At 42.1% G+C, this 19,782-nt stretch overlaps 1 protein-coding gene across 2 annotated transcripts; it reads left to right on the forward strand.

Annotated features, from left to right (window-relative positions):
• Positions 1-3,710: 3,710 nt before the first annotated feature.
• Positions 3,711-10,789, forward strand: cacng7b (calcium channel, voltage-dependent, gamma subunit 7b). 2 transcript variants are annotated; one of them, XM_035672677.1, is made up of 6 exons: positions 3,711-3,906; positions 4,316-4,402; positions 5,214-5,354; positions 8,073-8,218; positions 8,947-9,183; positions 9,349-10,789. In XM_035672677.1, the coding sequence occupies exons 1-6, from the start codon at positions 3,711-3,713 to the stop codon at positions 9,400-9,402; spliced, it is 861 nt and encodes a 286-aa protein (XP_035528570.1). In that variant the 3' UTR covers positions 9,403-10,789. The 2 variants fall into 2 exon arrangements, with proteins under 2 accessions (XP_035528570.1, XP_035528569.1); XM_035672676.1 differs by having other exon boundaries at positions 8,947-10,789.
• Positions 10,790-19,782: the final 8,993 nt, after the last annotated feature.

The raw sequence follows: 19,782 nt of genomic DNA on the forward strand, positions 1-19,782 counted from the left end.
GTGTGTGTGTGTGTGATGACAGCTGCGAAAAGAGCAGCATTCATAACGTGTCCTCCTCATGTCGTGTTTAGCGTAAAAAGACAGCCGCTCGTCTTCATGTGAGAGCGCTCAGAGGCATCACAGTTACCTGAGAGCCGAGTCGTTAAGCTGCTCTTCGTCTTTCCATTTCATCCCTATTTTTTTTTCTCCCCGTCTTGAGCCGCTCACATGTTCTCTGCTCTGTTTATCATCTCCAAACTCCGCGTGTGAGTGTGTGTGACAGTAGGGAGGGAGGGAGGAGGGGTGGGGGGGTCTAAACAATATCCTATGCGCACATCACTGCCTCAGTCAGTCCTGCACTATTATACATGCATAGATCCTGTTTTACATACATGTAGTTTCATGTTCAACTATCCGCTCGGCTCCGTGAAAATGGTGCGAGTTTTACCGGAGTGTGGCTGCGCAGCTGAAATGCTTTGATAAATCATGAGCAAACCCACCCATTGAGTCACGATATCTACACTTAGTGGTTATGAAGTCATTTATTTTCTGCTGAGTGATTTCATTGTGCTCTCAGGCTGACGACTCTGAGACGCTGCACAGTCAAGGTTGGTTAGTTTAGCACAGGTGTAGGCGCATCCCCGTCGTGCGCGTCCATGTTGGGTACTCCTTCCATTTTTTGGGCCAAGGTCTTTCCCTGTGTTAACCTATATGCGCTACATATACTCACGTTGTTCCTACCTTAAAGACTCTCCAAACATAGTTTCATCCTGCCTCTCTCCCTGCTGCTTTCTTTCCTTGGATGTTTTCTCCAGCACATCTCCATATCCTCCCCTCTTATCCATCACTCCCTCTTTCTCTTGGTGTCTTTCTTTCCTGTGAGGCTTAGAGGTGATGTCAGTCTGTAGATTGTGACAGATTAGAGAGAATTAAACCCTTTGTCCCCCTTGTGGCTCCTATCTAACCAATTCAATTGGCTCATTACTTTCTGGGTGAGGGAGCTGAGGGGCCTGTCTCAGAGCGCTAAAATGGGATTGTTATCACAAATCTAACAGGCAAACCGAATTTTTTCACTCAATCTCAATCCCAAGTCTACAATAGCTATGTCTCCAAAAGCTGCAACAGCTCTTTGGAGGATTTTTTATTTTTTTTACCTCATTTGAGTCAAAATCCATTATAAAGCAGCAGGATATATAGTATTTCATTGCTGGATAGCATTGTGTTCTCTGTTTGAAGGGCTGTATATGGGTGCTGTCCGTGGTGCTGAACATGTCTGGACGAGCCACTCAGGCACATGCACTCATTTCTGCTGTGTTGCAACTCAACTCAATTGATTCCCACTCCTTCCTGACCACTTTGGCACAACTTCCAACTGCTGGAAAGTGTGATTGTTCATTCCCCACTCCCCTCTGCTCCCTGGTCATCTTTACCCCCCCCCCCTCTCTCTTTGTGCCTTCAGTCATTTCACTGACTTGTTTTTTTATTTTTTTTTACGGAGACTTCATCAAACTCTCTCAATCTTATGGGCTCAAACTCTCGTCCACCAGTCCCAAGTGTCACCAGCAACAGCAATGGCTATTTTCTGAGTCTGCCGTACAAATCACAACCTCTGAGTAAAGAAGAAAAAATAAGTAAAATTGAAGACGGAGACAAAAATGAGTTGGGCCTTTCAGTCTCAGATGGGGGTATCAGTTTGTTTCCTGACATTTGTAAATCATGTAACCTACAATCTGTCCTGTTTGTCCCACTGGATTGCTAGCAGTTGGTCATACTACCTCCCTCATATCTGTCTGTCCCATCAGTAACTCGTTCTGTGCTTTAACACGCCCAAACTTGTAATTTCTCAGAGGATTTCTCTGACGTGTACCACCAGCCGGCTCTGTTCGTACACATACGCCTCACTCACAAAAGAAGCTCCATTCTCCCCCGGTGCTGCATAGAAACTGAAGCAACTTCTATACCGGCCACGTCTTGCACAATGGCTGACCAGATAAGATGAGGCCAAGATTAATCTTTAAGAGTTTATTCCCCTCTAGAATTATCTATTATAACTCTGCTCTTCAAAGACTCAAAGGTTTGTCATACAAAGAAAGACCAGAGGAAGAATAAAGTGGTTAATTCAGCATTCCTTTTCTGTTGACAAAAACCTCTATGGTGCCTGATAAATGGTCATTGTTAAATTAAGTCAGCCTAAACATGATGTGTTTTACGATACATTTTATTCAAATAGCTCACTCCATAAGACAGCAACAAGGTACAGAAGTTCAGTGTCTGACTAAATGTTATGTATGTTAAAATGAGGCTTTGAATATTTGACCCGGTGATGATTTATAGACAATGATACGGGAGACTACAATAAGAATCTGGTGAGCTGCCGCACTGTGAACGTTTTAATAATGACAGGCAGGCCACAAGTATGCAAATAACAGCTCAGCACAATGCTGATATGCAGAGAAAAAACTGAAACAGGTTTTTTCAAACCTTAACGCAGCTGTGTTATATCCGCAGAAGCAGAAGAACATGCCTGATTTCACTCCTGTCAGCTACAGTAAGAACAAGACAGTGAAACTTGAGTGGTTACACGATCACCAAAACGAGACGAGTGAGTAGTGAAAAACACCCCGTGCTATGACAGATATCAATTATTTTGTGACAGCAAGGGCCAGACTTTGGTGTAAAAGCTCCATTCTGCCTTTTGTCCAGAGTTCTGGCTGTTAACAGCACAGTATGCGTGATGATGGAAGAAAAGTTTTCTTGCTACTCATTGGGCCACTATTGAATAGGTTGAATGTCAGTGTGTATTTACACCTTGTTGCAGAGCAGGCAGATTCCTTCATGGCTATAATTGGGCTCCTACAGCCAGTTATTACAGTGTCACATTTCATTTAAAATGACTTTAGTGCACTTAAATGGGCTGCACAGTCTGTGAGATACAATGTGATATTCACAGCAGGCATGCACAGACAAAAGATTTGCTGCCACTGAGAGATGCTATCATCATGGGCCAAGCTCCTGCTGAAATTATTAAAGTGGGTCCTGTTGTTCTAGCTAGTAGTGCCTGATTAGATGAGCACTACCTGGATAAAAAACCTAATTAAAACATACCGTAAAAACCTAGTGTCTATATGCATTTGTTGTCCATTAGTCGTAAATCTGATGATACTGAACAGTGGTTAAGCAGAGGCCTGAACAATCACACACACACACACACACAAACACACACACACACAAACAGAAACTCACAAATGCATACAGACAGCATGCTCAAAGGATTTGCAGCAAAGTCTTTCCCAGTCAACCAGAACTAAGTCACAGAAAGACCATGCGTGAGTCACACAGGACCCCTCCTCCCTTCCCTGATCTGTGTGTGTATGTGTGTTTGTGTGTTTCTGTTATCTATCTGTTTTTTTTAAGTCCTTGCTTAACTTCAGCGGTTTACCGTGAAGTCATCATCTGTTGCTTTGACTCTTCTCTGACCTTTAACAGGATTGGTTGCCACCGGATGTGTCACTAACTCATCTTTAGCAATAATAAGGCGAGACAGGAAGATGGCCAGTAGCTGTTCGCACGTGTGCACATCACATGTCTGTCTCAGTGTTTCCCTCGTTCCTAATGACCTCCCTCCATGACCCCTTCCAAATTTACCTACAGTACATTTTTGTCTCGGCACTTTTGACGTGCAATTCCTCTTCTCTTCTAACACCCTTCCCTCCCTTCGTTCTGCCCTACAGATGAGTTCGTGCAGTAGCCGTGCGTTGACCATCCTGTCCACAGTGTTTGGAGCCTGCGGGCTGCTGCTGGTGGGGGTGGCCGTGTCCACGGACTACTGGCTGATCATGGTGGAGGGCATCATCCTACAGCAGAACCAGAGCATGGAGGTGAAGATGGCGCTGCATTCAGGCCTCTGGAGAGTTTGCTTCGTGGCTGGTAGGAAGATACCACAACATACTTGAATATTCCCATATAAAAAATGAACAGATGACTGTATAAGACGGATACATGTGCCCACACTGACACACACACACAAACAGTGCTGTTACGTGTGTCTGCATATGTCCACATCATCACGGCGACTCACACATAGAAACAGATAGAATAAACAAGCCGAGTGAGAGAACAGCAAGGGCAGAAAAGAGAGAAAGCTAGCGTCTGGCCTCTAGAATCATAGCTGTCACAAAACATGATCGTTACCTGTGAGCAGGACTGCAGAGGACCCACATCCTTTTTTAGGGGTTTTGTTTTGTTTCTTCATGCATCACTGACGTTTATCCTAAAAGCAAACCCCAACATTTTCCTTTTTTTCCTGTGTGTCGGTGCATGTGTGTTTTCCTCTCAGGATCAGAAAACGGGAGATGTGTTGCGTCAGAGTACTTCACTGAACCCGATATAGAGATCACCACTGAAAACACTGCAAACATCCTCAGTGAGTAAAACATGTAACAGCACATTATCTACTGTATGAGAGTCTGCAGGTATGTCCCCCTGCTGATTGATTGTGGGTACTGAAATCTGAACATAATATTAGAGCTAGTCGATCAACACAAAATTAATCTGCAACTATTTTGATTAATTGATTAATCATTTTGAGTAATTTCTTAAGATAAAATACCCAAATTGTCTTGTTGCAGCTTCTCAACTGTGTGGATTTGATGTTTTGAGTTACCTGTGTTGGAGATTGGAATATAAAATTATAATATATGATGTGCTGTTTCATCCATAATTTTTTCATTTTGGAGAAATTTTGCTACCTTAAATGTATTCAGTATGTCAAAATTCATTCTACTGTAAAGTTAACATACCGTACAAGATTCTGGATTAGGTTTTTCACATTTATGCAGTACTAAATATTCAATGCTGTGCTTTCAGTAGCATAGAATACTGATATAACTGAAACGCTTAAACTCTGTGATGTTTCTCTGTATTCTTGCAGGTTTACAACCATGTTGCCATGTTTTGTTGTAGCCTTTAACATCATAACTCTGTTTCCCATAGTTAAAAAGCTCATTAAAAGGTAAATCTTGTTGAAATGTATCCATACCTTGTAAGAATACTGTTTCCAATCTCCCTATTTTAGTGGCGGAAGTCACAACCAGGCATCTCCAAATCACTGAACCCACTTTATATCATACATTTTACTTTTTAAGGGGAGAGAGACATTATCATTCACCTTTCCCAGCAGTTTTAGGACACATCCCATCAGCTTTATTTAACAATGTGACATCTCCTCCCTACAGAGATGGTGCGGACAGCCACGCCCTTCCCGATGGTGTCGCTGCTCTTTGTCTTCACGGCCTTCGTCATCAGTAACATCGGACACATCCGGCCTCAGCGCACCATCCTGGCCTTTGTGTCCGGCATCTTCTTTATCCTCTCAGGTGGGACCCATTACTCATGTCCCGCGGTCACTCTGTGATTGATTACAGCAGCCTGGTGTGTCTTGTGTCACACATGGAGACACTCCATCACGTCTCTATTTTTAGTGTATGATGCAGGTGTGTACGATATCATTAGAAGAGGTGACTAGATTAGAGAGAGTTTTGTGCTTTCCTCTTTTGACTTTGCATTACTTTGGAGTTAAGCAGGCTTTATCTGATATACAAAGGCAACAACATGAACATGGTGTTCATGCTATTCCCACGGTATCATGAGCAGATTTTTCAGCTTCAGCTTGATTTTCTGCATTAATGTAGTTAACCTTCTTGAACAGCAGGTGGCTGTAATGCTCCCATTTCTTGCCCTCTTTGTGTGTAAAAGACTGTCAGGAGCCAAATTGGATCTCATGTTCTCTGTAGGCTGTTTCACTTGACATGTTTGAGAGCTCACAGGAGCATCAAACAGAGACTCCTGCGACAGCTCCGACTGCCGTAGCAGGGACTCTGATAAAGGGTGTAGCAGAATAATAGGTGTTATATAATGGGGGTTATGTAATGTTTGTAGCCTGTGCTGGAAGTGTTGCAGTGTTTTACTTTATGAGATATTTTGATAATAGAGTGATAACAAGGGGCAAGTGTATCAAATTGCTTTTCGGGCGGTATATTCTGCTGCACGAAGCCTCTCTCTCTTTCTAAACACTGCCTATCCCCCCCCCCCCCGTTCACTCAGCCTCACAGTTTTCTTTGCTTTTTCTGTTTCTCCTCCCTCTCAGTCGCTCCGCTTCCTCTCCTCTCACTTTCCTACTCATGCCTTCATTCAGAGTATATTCTTTCACTGTTCCAAGTTACTATGGATGTGGTGGTGTTTGTGGACTGATATGAGTGCTGGTATCACTGACACGGTGGTCTGGTAAATATTGTAGTGTGAGTCGGTCATGTTCTGGTTAATGTTACAGAATTCAGAGCAGCAACAAAAGACACAGCATGGAGCCACAGCTGTTCGAGCATGGTTATAGGTTTTATGTTGGTCTCTCACCCCATCTCTCTCTCTGTGTGACTTTTTGTTTTTCTCTCAAACACACATACCTCTTACAAATGCATGTGTACTCACACACATAATATACCTCCATTTCTTCCTCCTTTGGTCTCCTACACTTGCACACACTTTCTTTTCCAGTTGCTCCTAGGTGTTACTTATTTAGATGAAGATGTACCTCTTCTGCATGATTGACAGCAGCATGGTTTCTGCATTTTCCATGCTTTTCAATTTTAAATCGACAACACAACCTCTTAGGCTAGCCATTTACGTAAATGACATAACCGCTTGACAGCCCTGTGGTACATTTGAATGTTGCAGTGAAAGCTAAAAATACTCATATTTGCTGCATACAGCATTCGGCTTTCTCTGAATATTGATTGTTCGATGTTGGCCATATGTTATGTCTCATGCATTTAACATATCTATGGCAGGGTGGAGAGCATGTGCGTGTTCTTGGAGGAAGGGGGGTTTTAATGTTGTATGTGTTGCTTCTGGGTGAAAAGGGTCATTCTTTCAGTTTTGAAAGCCACTTCTGGTTTTCCATTTGATGATTATGCTTTAACAGGTTTACAGTGTATGCTGCATGTAGTTTCTGTGTAGACCCACTTTAACATTTTTACTATGTGTACATGTCTTTATTATGATTTATGATCAGTAAGAACCATATTATAAATGTGCAAGCTCAGTCAGTAGTTCAACTATATCATTACAACATGACAATTAAATTAAAGGTACTTTGCTCTTTGGGTACGTGAAGGAAGAAAATTGTTTAGTTTAGTAAGTTTTTAAGTGATTATGTGCAAGCAACCCTATCTCCTAGAAATTATATATGACTAATTTGAAACAGAAAATCATCATAATGAGAAAATGTTTTACAGTTTTTTGAACTGACAAGGATCTGACAAAATGTTAAATAAATGGAATTTAGTTTAGTTTAGTTTTCCCTTGCAACATCCAGCACTATAACATCTGCTTTTTTCCATCTATGGTTATGTTCACTCATATGCACTTAAAGCACTTCAGTTATGGTTAGGTAAAAGATTGTAGTCTTGGTTAAATATTCATCTGTGACTTGAAGGATGACAGTTAACTTTATTAACAATTTACCATAACAAAGATCTTTTCCTTCCTTTCCTTTATTTTGCCGAACCACACACTAATGGTTTCATTGTCAACACTAAAACCCTTTGCAGAAATTATCTTTTCCTCCAAACATATGGTATTTTGGCAAAACAAATTAGCCGTATGTAAATGTAATGTTGCACAAGACAGGGTAAGGACACAAAAAGAAAACCGGCCAAAATAGCAATTTTTTTCTATAATAACACATCACCCCTTTTAGCCTTTGTGGAACTCTTTTTCTCATGAATAAGTTATACATTGTTTTGTTTCTATGAAGGTTTTTCCTTTCCAGGGGTCATTAATCTTTATCTTTTATCTGTCATTATGATACATACACCCTCTCTCAAGTCTCCCTCCCATCTCTTTATTAAAGTTAGCATTTCCGAGGCTAATTGCTTGGTGTGGTCACTCCACATCCCATCATTCTCTGTGTCTTTTAAACCTTCCCCACACTGGTGCAGCTGTCTAGATAGCTATATAATGACCTCCTTGCTCTGTCTCTTGTATCGAATTCTCTTTCTCTCTCTGGCTCACTGTCATTGTTAATGTGCTGTGTGCAGGCCTCAGTCTGGTGGTGGGCCTGGTGCTCTACATCTCCAGTATTAATGATGAGGTGATGAACCGTCCCAGGGAGCCCGAGCAGTTCTTCAACTACCACTATGGCTGGTCCTTCGCTTTTGCTGCCTCTTCCTTCTTACTCAAAGAGGTCAGTCCGGGCTCAGTGTGTGTGTGATAAAAAATATGGGAGATAGAGGGAGAGAATGAGTGCATGTGTCTATGTTTGCAAACGTGCTACAAGCAGAGAATATATTTGCGTGTTTTTTTTCCCTGTAGTATTGCATGCAGGTAAAATGATTAGTATTCTGTATGTGAGGTATCAATGGTTATGACGCAGAACTGCAGGGGTTGTGTGTGTGTGTGTGTGTGTGTGTTCATGTGTGCATCCAGGCGTGGTGCAATTTCATGTGAAGCCTCTCCTCATCTTCCCACCTCCCCTCCCCCCCCCGCTTCTTCTGCCTCTTCTTCCTGTCATCAGCAGCACTGCTCTTAATGTGCTGCAGTGGACAGTTCAGTTTTAACTAACCTCCTCCCCTCTGCTATCCTCTCCTTTCTCCCCATCTTTTCTCCACACTCTTGTCTCCTTTGTCCTTTCTTTCTCTTTCAATCTGTTTTATATGAGCTTAAAAGAACTTAAAAGACACCCTCATCTTTGTAAATTCTTAGCAATCAAAAGCACCCACTTACCCCTCTCCACCTTGTACACTTCTTGCCTATCAGTCACTTTTAATCTAATTTCCCCAGCAGTTACTATTTCTTTGAAAATGTATTTGTCTGTGAACTCAATTTATTTACGTAACTAAATCTCTCTCTCCCTGTCGCATCTCATCTCCCCATCATCTCTTCCTGCTTCCTCCTAACACTCACTGTTCTCAGGGGGCCGGGGTGATGTCAGTCTATCTGTTTATGAAGCGCTACGCTGAGGAAGAGATGTACCGCCCCCACCCTGCACTCTACCGCCCCCGCCTGTCCGAAAGCAGCGACTACAGTGGCCAGTTCCTCCACCCAGAATCCTCCTGGCCCCCGCCAAAGCGAGGCCGCAGCACCTCTGAAGCCTCCAGCGACATCTCAATCCAGCTCAACCAGGCACCCCCAGCGCCACCCAAAAGCAAGCTCCAAACAGGTGGCCAGGGCAGCCCACCTTCTGGGTCTTCTTCCGCAGGGAGCTACCAAATGCCTCCGCAGCCTGCTGGATACTCCTCCATGCACACCCTAACCAGGTCGCACTCCTCGCATCCCCAAGGCCAGGCTCTTCCCATGGCCATGCCTCCATCACCTGTACCTCCCCCTCACTATCACACACACATGCACATGAGCGCCTCCCCCTGTTAAGAAGAGGGAGCATCGGGGAGGACAGGAGAGACACTGTGACTCCTCATAATCATGTATACAGTACATTTAGATGATGGATGAAAGGAAATGCTGAGCTTGGAGCACAGATGTGAGATGAAGTGAGAGGGAGAGGTGATGTAAAAAATGTAGCGTTTGGAACAATGTGGACCAAGGACAAAGGAGGCTTTGGAAATAGATTTAAAAGGATTGTGGAGATTTTACAGAAACTGTGATGGATGAAGAAAAATAAAAACAGAAGAGTGAAAAAGAGGAATTCAGTTTGCCACAATAGAAAGAGGGAAAAAAGTGTTTCCTAGAAAGACTTTAGAGGTTAGGTTGAGTGACAGAGGAGATATAGGGGAGGGAGAGTGAAGCAGGGAGAGCGAGGTGCTGCGGTATAATACGAAGATACTGCAGTGCTGCGGGAAATTTGTATGCACTTGATAATGTACAATGCAAAACACTGATCACAAAGACTGAGGATGCACATAGTTTTATACATACATAATTCATGACGATACATGGACTATGTTTCCTTTTTACCTAACGGGTAAATGTGGTAAAATATATTCTTGTCTTCTCTGAATTTCTTACATCACCAATCCAGTTTCATAACTCACAGTGTCAAAGTAGTGTTATTAATATAATGAATTAAAAATTATTAGTTAACAATAGAGTAATTCTGAATTGAGAACACTGTATGTGAATGTTGTTACCGTTTGTAAAAATGATACAGACAGAAGTGGATGATGTTCTGAATTATCATAAGGAGAAATCAACTTTATGTTTTACATATTTGTTTAAGATACAAATTTCTAACTTTACTGTACATAAAACTGCACATGAGGACTTCTATATAGCTGTTGTAAATTATGAATTAGGCTTTGGCACAAGTCACATCAAGAAAATGTCTGACTCATTCTGCTTTTGGTGAACACTCTGCAACAGGCGTAGTACAACCAACAACACACCCTCTGGATGCAGCGCACACGCCGGGTTGAAGGAGGAACCACTGATACAGGGGTCTGATGCCCTCTACTGGTCACTGTTCTGCACTGACCCTGGACCAGCCCCTCCTGGGCTCAGTTCACTATTTTTTTTTTCATGCACTCTTCCTTCCTCACTGACCTGCACTGTGTGTCAGTTGATGGTGCAGCACAGATGAGCTGAAGCTGTTGTCCATCCAGAGGTGGAGTTATGGTGAATGTCAGGAGCAACGAGAGGTGCCGTTTTGAACTGTAAATGGATTAAGATATATGCGTATATGCTTTAAAGACTGGTTAGAGGATTTTTTTAAAGCTTCAGTGCAGTTTATATATCTGGAAAAATCACATGATGAAAGTATTAATTACATTTGCACTTAACTGCTCAAAGGACAATACCACTGTTTGTGAAATGCAGGTCATCTGTGGAGACCACAGCTTTATTCCAATATTTTCTGTGGCTGTTTGTGACAGAGCATCTGAAAAAATATGTTTGGATGAAAATGTGATACTGAGGTCTCTCATGTTTAGAGCTGCAACTAATTATTATATTAATTATCGGTTAATCCACTGATTATTTTTCAATATAATGTTTTTGTCAATGAAAATAGTGAAAAGGGCCCACAGCTCAAGGTGATTCAAAGCACTTGTTTTATTCAGCCAACTGTCCAAAGCCCAAAGACATTCAGTCTTCTCCCATATAGGCCATTAAATCTTAATATTTGCGAAGCTGGAACCAGAAAGTGTTTACACATTTTACTTTGAGAATGACTAAAATGGTGAATCTATTATCCAAATAGTGTTTTGTTAAAGGACTAATTTATTAATATACTAGTTTTTTTCGATGTGTTCACTTTTTCGGTACAGTGCAGGAAAAGTTGTGTTGGGCACTGTGCAATATTTCAAAGATGCAAAGTTATTCCTCCTGATAAAATGCTGCATGTTAGAAAAAGTATCAAGACTTTTGGACAATCCCACATGGGTCAGAGTAGCAATTCCTTCAACACCACAATGTAGCATGCTGCATCGGACATTGGAGGATGTTTTAGGCCACTTTGCTGTGCACTTTAATCAAATTGTTGTTGTTTTTTTCAAACTAACATATATTTTCAGATGCCATAAAACCTGAATGTTCCTAAATACTGTGCAGTATCTCAAAGATGCAGAATAGTAATCCTGAGTAAGAATTCTTCTCTAACAAGCAGGACCTGTACATCAAAAACAGTCGGATTTTAATTTAGAATAGTTTATTTTGTTTGTTTGTTTTTAAGGCACATCATGCACGGGGGATATGTTGATATGATATATCTCTCTAATGAGAATTAAACCACCGTGTCATTGTGTAATGGCTGGTTTTCATTATCACTGTGATGCTGGAGAGAGGGAAACACACTGACGTCCTACAGAAGATGTGTGGGATGATAACGACTTACAGGGGAGAATATAAAGTGAGATATCATCGTATTTTCGCCTTCATGCAGGGTTTTGTTGAGCAAGCGTGTGGATTTTCAGCACAGCCTTGCTTTTTGTTTATGCAGCTGCACAAATTCATGTTGAAGTGAAGCCCAGTGTAACCGCAGCCCTCTGTTGTTGGTTCTGCTGTTACAGTTAAGGGGTTAAGTGCCTTGAGCAAAGGGCACCTCAGCAGTAGCTGTTGAAGATGATCAAAGTATTTCCTTTTCTAGATTTTCCCAGCCAACGGGCATCTAAACCTCCTGGTTAAAGGCCACCCCTCTAATCTATAGTCATGACCCCATCATGACCCTTTTGTTTCTTCCTTTACAGAATTAATTTCCTTTTGTAATTTGTATAACTGTTTGATAATCATTCATTGCCTCCTAACTGCGGCAGTTCTTTCCTTTTTCATCTCTGTACCTCTTTGTTTTTCCCTCTCTAACCCCTGCTCTTTTCTTTGCCTCTACATGATTACATAAAAGGGTGTAGCTGTGCTTGCTTCTGCATAAAGCCTAGACTTCTTGCACATGACCATCTTTGTAAAGACAAAATGGGTAAAACAAATGCTTTTCAATGCTTCAATGGAACTGATGCTGTATAATCTTGAGTTATATAATTCAATAGCAATTGTGATAAGATCACTGTTCTTGAAAGTGTTGACATATGTCACTCACTTTCCTCTAAACATGAATAAAACTTTCAACATGGGTTCATTTCACCCTGTTTGCCCTCTCTAGTTATCTATATATCTTTTGTTGTTGAATGTTTCAATACCTTTTCTATTTAGTTAGTAAGTTTAGCTATAAGGGTTTGCATAATAAGGACAGATTTAAAAAATAAGCCCTCATTTTGATGTGAACTGTAGTGATACGGGCCCAGCGTGAACTTATATTAATATAATACCTAAAGAGTGCTTTGCTGGTCCCTGTGATGGAGGGAACCATATAAGTGAATGCACACTGCACTGCGGTGAACCACTGGGTGTTAACCAGGCTCCCTCCTCAGTCACGGCAAGCCACCACAGCCTGAGGGCAACAATTGATCAGGGTCTTGTATATGTGTATGCGTTTGTGCATGACTGCGTTTGCTAGCATATGTGTTTGCATTGTTTATCATAATCAGCCTGAGACTCAAAAATACCATTAGAATATTAAATTGTAATCTAAAGTACAACAGTGAAAAGTAAAACAAGGTTGTCGCTAAAATATGGTCTCTGTTACATAAATAACTATTATACAGTTAAGTTGGTCAAGGTCAAAAGAGAGTAGAGTGATGGAATGAGCCATGTAGGTGAACTAATAATACATTTGGAGCAACAAGAGGAAAATTACAGTAAAAAGAGACAAAATGCAATCTGAAATTAAACTTTTGCACAACATTAAACTATGATTCCTCTGAAATTTAATCCAGAACTAAATGTTTTTGATGCCAAAGATAGTAAATAACAATGTGTCGACGTGCGTGCGAGACAGAGAGTGAGAGGTGTTACATTAGGAAGTCAAACATCAAACATCCACAGGTCAATAAAACTAAAAAAGAGTGAGCACTCAGCTGTCTGACTTCCAGGACTCTGTGTGTGTGTGTGTGTGTGTGTGTGCATCTCTCCTGATGAATGAAGCCTGACTGCTGGTGTAAACAATTGAGATTAAATTGTGACTTGTGGTTGTTGTGTGGCCACTTTTCTGTAATAACGTGTATTTCACTGTGTGGGTTTTGTGTGTGTGTGTGTTTTTCTGTGTGTGTGTGTGTGTGTGTGTGTGTGCAGGTCTGTGTGTGTTATTTGCTTCTGTCTGTTTCTTTTGTTTGTCTGTGTATATGTGCTGTGCGCTGTTGTGTGTGTGTGTATGTGTGGCAGTGTGGGTTGAGTGGATCTCTCTTTTCACCATCACCATTACTGCATGAAAGACCTGTCACTCTGTATTAGCTCTCTCCAGCTCTCCCTCACCCCTTTCTGTGTGTTTGTGTGTGTGTTGTGTGGTGTGTGTGTGAGAGGAGAGAGAGATGAGAGAGAAAACTGGCAGCAATAGCCATTTTAAAGCTATTGAAGGTCATCTGTCCCGCTCAGTTTTGTGCATCCTAAACGCGTGCGTGCGAAACGGCAAGCTCAGCCAATTGCTCCATTTTTTATAGACGTGATGGACATAATTTATCTAATATACAAACCAGCAAGTCCATCATCATTGAGTCTTGATAATAATTAGAACTGACGTCATTATCAAATATTATACAACCCCTGCTGAGTTTTGTCTATATACGAACTAAATCATTGACCTGTAGATATAGACTAGACTAACAACGCACACACCACACACACACACACACACACACACACAATCCTCACTCTCTCTCTCTCTTCCTCTCGTGCACGCGGCTGCGCTCGGTGCTGCATTCCCAGACACTACCAGCCGCGGCCTCATCATCATCATCATCCCCCACAGAGGAAACACCTCGCCCACTGGCGCTCCATCGGTCCCTCCAGCAAAAAAAAAAAAAAATTATATAAATATACCTAGTCGACATCAATACCCCCACACACACACACAATATCATAAACCCTGGTCATAGCTCAATCGACTTACAACGCACAGCCATGCGCGCGCCAACACGCTCCAAATAAGCACATCAGCACAAATTCCCTCAAAAAATTTAGAGAAGAAGAGAGAGAGAGAGAAGGAGAAACAACGGGGCGAGTCGCGCGCGTCCAAACCTCGCCTGATCTGCGTACGCAAACATTAGCTGCTGGTAGATTTCATCTTGTGTCGATTCTGACATTATCCGTCATCATTCACATCACTGAGGAGTTTTTGGTGGGATGCGACAAGTTGCTTGCGTCGGGCTCAGTGTGGGAGAAATAGATAGAGGAGCAGACAGGCAGCGAGCGCTCGTCCAAACCGGAGGGGAGGGGAGGAGGGGGGGGAGACGCATTCTCCCCGAGTACACACAAGCAGCGGCCACATCCTCTGTAGACAAATCCGTGTTCAGTGACGTGTTTTGTATTAGCCTTTTTTTATATGCATGTTCAACCCTTTTACATCACTGGGTGATTTTACATTTTTATCAGGAATTGAGACACACAGTCCCTCGCGCGCTTCTTATTGCCATCAACTCTAATCATCCCCTTTCTATTTATTTATTTTTTTTGCCTCGATCGACCCGTTATTTAGCCCATCCGCCGTCCCCCCTTTTTTCCCTCCATCTCCTTCTCTCTGGGAGTGCGACGCGCTGCGAATCTCTCAAATAAAAAATAAAAAGAAGCCTGCAGGTAAGACCTCTCTCCGAGCTTATTTTAATGATTATAATTACACTGTGTCACTGTTGTTGTTGTTTTTTACTTTGCAGCTTAATGGATCACTGTTCATCCAGTGTAATTTACACGCCACATTGATTTGTTTCACGTTGCCTGCAACTTAGCCCACTACTGACAGTGTAGGCTACGGAATTTACAGGGGAAAAAATAAAGATAATCATTCTCAGACTTCTGCCACCTCTCTGATTAAATACTGAATGATCATTTTCCCACCTATTTCCGCGGGCCTATAATTAGCGACTGCAACGTCTATTATGCAAATGAAACCCTTATAATAGCTCGTTTGAAGCTCTTTCTGCATCCGCACCGCAGGTGTTGGGACTAAAATATCTGTTGTATGTGCTGAAAAGGGTCGGCTACTTATCCGACAATCAGGAGTTATTTCTGTGTCTTAATGGGTGATTTGTGTCCCAGTCCACTGAGTTTTCTCTGTACCGGCCGCTTGATGCTAGGCGTCCATTTTCCACCGTGTAGCCTATGCAGGCAGGGTGATGTGTGTAGCTTACTCTATTAATGAATGCACCGCAGTCCGCATCACTGTACTTGAGCTTTTGCACGCTCTCAGCCCCGTAGCTCCGTGCTTGTAGCATATGAGTCTAATCAGTGGTCAGCACAGCTTCTGCAGCTGGACTCCTCACAGTGCAGGGCCAGCATCTTAGCTTCATGTTGGACCTGGGCCACATCATGTTATCTGATGCGTTATGAGATTCATTTTCTATTCAGCCCACTGTCTCCTCTCACTGGCCAACCTGTGCTCTGACAGATCCAGAGGTAAAGGGCACCAAACATCTGGCACCCTATCAATCATTCATTTTTCATCACAGCTCAGATCACATCTGGGCTAAAGGTGGAATTAAAATGTCTTGAATTGGAGTGTGCACTGCAGCATTCAGGAGTTACCGTGCTCTGTCAAAAAACAAGGTAGTAAGTTATTGTATCTGTCTCTGCTGGGCTGCAGCCTATTGACAGGTGCAGGTGCAGCTCTGAATGTTTCCTCAGAGAAACATTTGATGTGAAATAACCAAATGTGGCCACTTGCAGTTAATAGCACAAGCTTTTTCCCCACTGAGCTGAGCTTTTGATTTAGGTGCTGCATCTCTTCAGAAGGGGGACTGGCCTTTCCTGTTCATCAGCACCTGCTCCTTTATGGCTGTGATGCAGATGCAACTTCTGCAGCTCTCACTTGATGTGTCACAGGGACTTTTGAAGTTAAATGTTTTGTTCTTTACATCATCACACTCAATATGTGGGTAGTTATTGATAGTTAAATGGTAGTTTTTATTTCATTGTAAATAAATGCGATTGGGTTATAGATAATTGTGGATTAGAACCCTAATTGCACAATTGGTAGTAGCAGCAGTAGACACATTATAAAACGTGGAGTCATTTAAATCACTTTTCCTGACAGTATGAATTATAAGTTTACACACTGTTGCACCTTAAAGGGCATGTAGGGCAAAGTTAATGTGCAACAATACATTAAAACATTTTCCAAAAAGTGACGAGTAATTTTTTTCACCGTGGTGCTGCTGTTCACTGCTCACCTCTCCATCAATGATCAGTGAATCTTTTAGTGAGGTGCGGCCAGCCCCGCCGTCTGTAGGTCACGCCCCCTCAGCCCCTCCGCCTCCCACGTGGTAAACAGCGTCTGTACTAAGTGTGTGTGGCCTTGATGATTGTCTCTGTGGATTTTGGATTACTTTCAAAACCCCTCAGCCGGCTGCTGTTTACGCTGTAAGGTGACTCATTGCAGTCAATACTAGCCCACACATGCTGTAGTTGTTTTTTAGCGCCGGCCAAATCATAATCATCTAATACATAAGCGGTGCAGAACAATCGGAAAGAACTGTAACTTCTGAATGTTTCTGTTTGTTTTTCTTTCCTTTTTCACCCTTATTTCAGAGCTGGTTGGGTGGTCAGGTCTGTTCATCTCCTTCTCACTCTCTGTTTCTCTCTGAGGAGAAGAAATTCTGCAATGATCATCACATCTGTCATGTAGCTATTGTTAGAGGATCAATGCCTTTTCGTGATGGTCTACAGTGAGAATTCACAATGTTCCATCCTCTCTTCAGATGGGGAATGAGGAGGAAGACCAGTATTGTATGAGAGGAACAGACACAGATACTTTAATTTAAAGATGATCTCAGGGACCCTGAGATCATCAAGTTATCGGACCGATAACAGGTCTGATTATCAAAATATCAGAGTTCAAGCACATGTAACATCTAAGTGAGGGGAATTTAAACCTATGATTGTATTTAAAGGAGTGCAAATCAAACAATGGCTGCTTTTGCTGATTCAACTACATTGCTTATAATTCCAATGAGCAGAGGCTTTAATCCGAAACTTTCTAATTGACTCCTGTCTCAATGGCTGTGACCCGTGCATCAATTAACCTCCAGCTTTGGTGTTTTTAAGTGCTTCGCTCAGGTTAGCGCAGCCTAAGCAGGGTTGTAAATCTGTGATTGAACCATATCGTGTCAGTGATGTTTTGTTTGCAACCTGTCTGTGCAGAGGCATGCAGCGTGAACACACAGCAGACACAGTTAGCATGCTCACTGGACTGGAGGTACACAACTTGGGACCTGTGACCAAAGCCTCTTCACTCATTACAACAACAGGCTGTGGTGTTTATGTGTGTGTAAGAGAGCGAGAGAGAGAGTTGGCACATCTGTGTAATAACCTGGGATTGGATGTGTCAGGTCATTTCTACAAGTGTTAAAGAAAGCAGGGAGGAGAGACAGGCAATCTGATGAGTGGAGCTGCATCTCAGCTCATCACTGGGGGTGCGGGTGAGGGTAGAGATGGGAGGATGGAGGAGGGATGGGGGATGCAGAAGCAAAGGGTGGAAAGAAGAAAATGTTAAAGAGCGGAGGAGAAAATGAGATACAAGATGGATAAAGAATTGGACAAGGAAGGGGTGGATGAAGGACAGAGTGGGGAGGGAAGGACGGAAAAGGGACGATAGAAAAGTAACAGATGATAAAGCTAAATAAATGAGGTAATGGTGAGGCATGGATAGAGGAATAAACACCAGACGAAGAAATAAGAGAGTAGAGATAAGGAGGAAGATTTGGAAGACGAGGGTGGAGAGCAGAGTGAAGGGCAAAGATGGAGGAGGGATAGAGGAATGATGGAGGGATGGTTGATAAAGAGGGGGTTAAAGCAGGAGGGATGGAAGTGATAGAGAGAGGAGATGGATGGAGATGGAAGACTGGAAGATAACCTTGTATAAACTAGCTCTTAAAGGCTTTCAGATATAAGTTTGTGATCAAGGAGACCCCTGCCTGAGTATGTCAGGCAGCTCGGTGGATAATGGGATTAACATTTCAACAATCTAACTATAGAGGTGTAACGCAATGCAATGAGAAAAGTAAAGTAGCGGTTTATACAGGAAGTTGTCAGCGATCGTCTAGACCATCGATATACAAAAGATGGACATTGCGTCTCCACTTCCTCCCACTGTACAAAAATTAAGCCCAAATATCCCCGATATAGCCGCTGCTATTTTTCACCATCCAGAGCAAGAGTCTGATCATTGTTGGCGCAGCAGTATCTAAGCCCCCCCCCAAGCCGAGTACATCATCATGAGCATTTTTTATAAAAATATAATTTTTTCATATTTGCTGAAACTTTCACTATTATCCTGACAGTAGAACATGAGACAGATAATCTGTGAAAACAATCAGTTCCTCTGGCGCCTCCTAGTGCTCCTAATGGTATTTACAAGAATCCACCGAGCCTCAATGAAAACAACCAATCAGAGCTGAGAAAGATAGTCGATTGTTGAGTCTCAGGGCATCAAATACAGACGCTTTGGGAATGAGACTCAACAACCAACTATCTTCAAGCCACCAACCCAAAGCATTTTTATATCTTTCTCAGCTCTGATTGGTTGTTTTGGTTCTGGCCTGGTGGATTCCTGCAAATTCTGTTAGGAACACTAGGAGGAGCCAGAGGAACATCATTTTTACAGATTATCTGTCTCAAGTAGTACTGGATATAGTGAAAGTTTCAGAAAAATAGGACAAAAAACTTTTTTTTTCTAAAATGACCTGCTGCAGCTTTAAGGTGGATGGGTGTGTAGCACATTTGACTTTAATGCAAGAGACTGTGGTTTGCATCCTGTCACAACCAAACCACAATCTTGCCCTAACCTTAACCATACTGTAGTTGTGCAGACATTGTAGAAACAAATTATTTAAGAATTGTTGATATTGGGCATAAAAAAAGCAACTAATATTTTTTGATGATTGGGTAATCTGCTGATTATTTCTTTCAATAAATCGTTTTGGTCCATAAAACTTGAAAAATTCCAGTCACATTTTTTTAGGGCTAAGTGAGACTTGTTTGCATCAACTATTTTGTTTTCTGTGACTGATTAATGAAAATGTAAGACAAGAAAAAAGCAGTTAGTTCAATATAGTTGATGACCACAATCCCATCAATAGACTAATCAGGGGTTTTATAGAATTGTCCAGTGTTGGAGTTTTCTCTAGCAATGGGGTCTTTGTACAGTGGTTCCCAACTCGGGGGTCGGGATTAACACTAGGGGTCGCCAAAGCTTCATTCTCGATTTTAAGGCGTTAAGAAAACTTTAGAAATACACACAGTAGGCCTAGAGCTCAGCATTTT

This window comes from Morone saxatilis, unplaced genomic scaffold, assembly GCF_004916995.1.
Source record: "Morone saxatilis isolate NCDOM2014 unplaced genomic scaffold, NCSU_SB_2.0 Contig24, whole genome shotgun sequence".
Classification (NCBI taxonomy): domain Eukaryota; kingdom Metazoa; phylum Chordata; class Actinopteri; family Moronidae; genus Morone; species Morone saxatilis.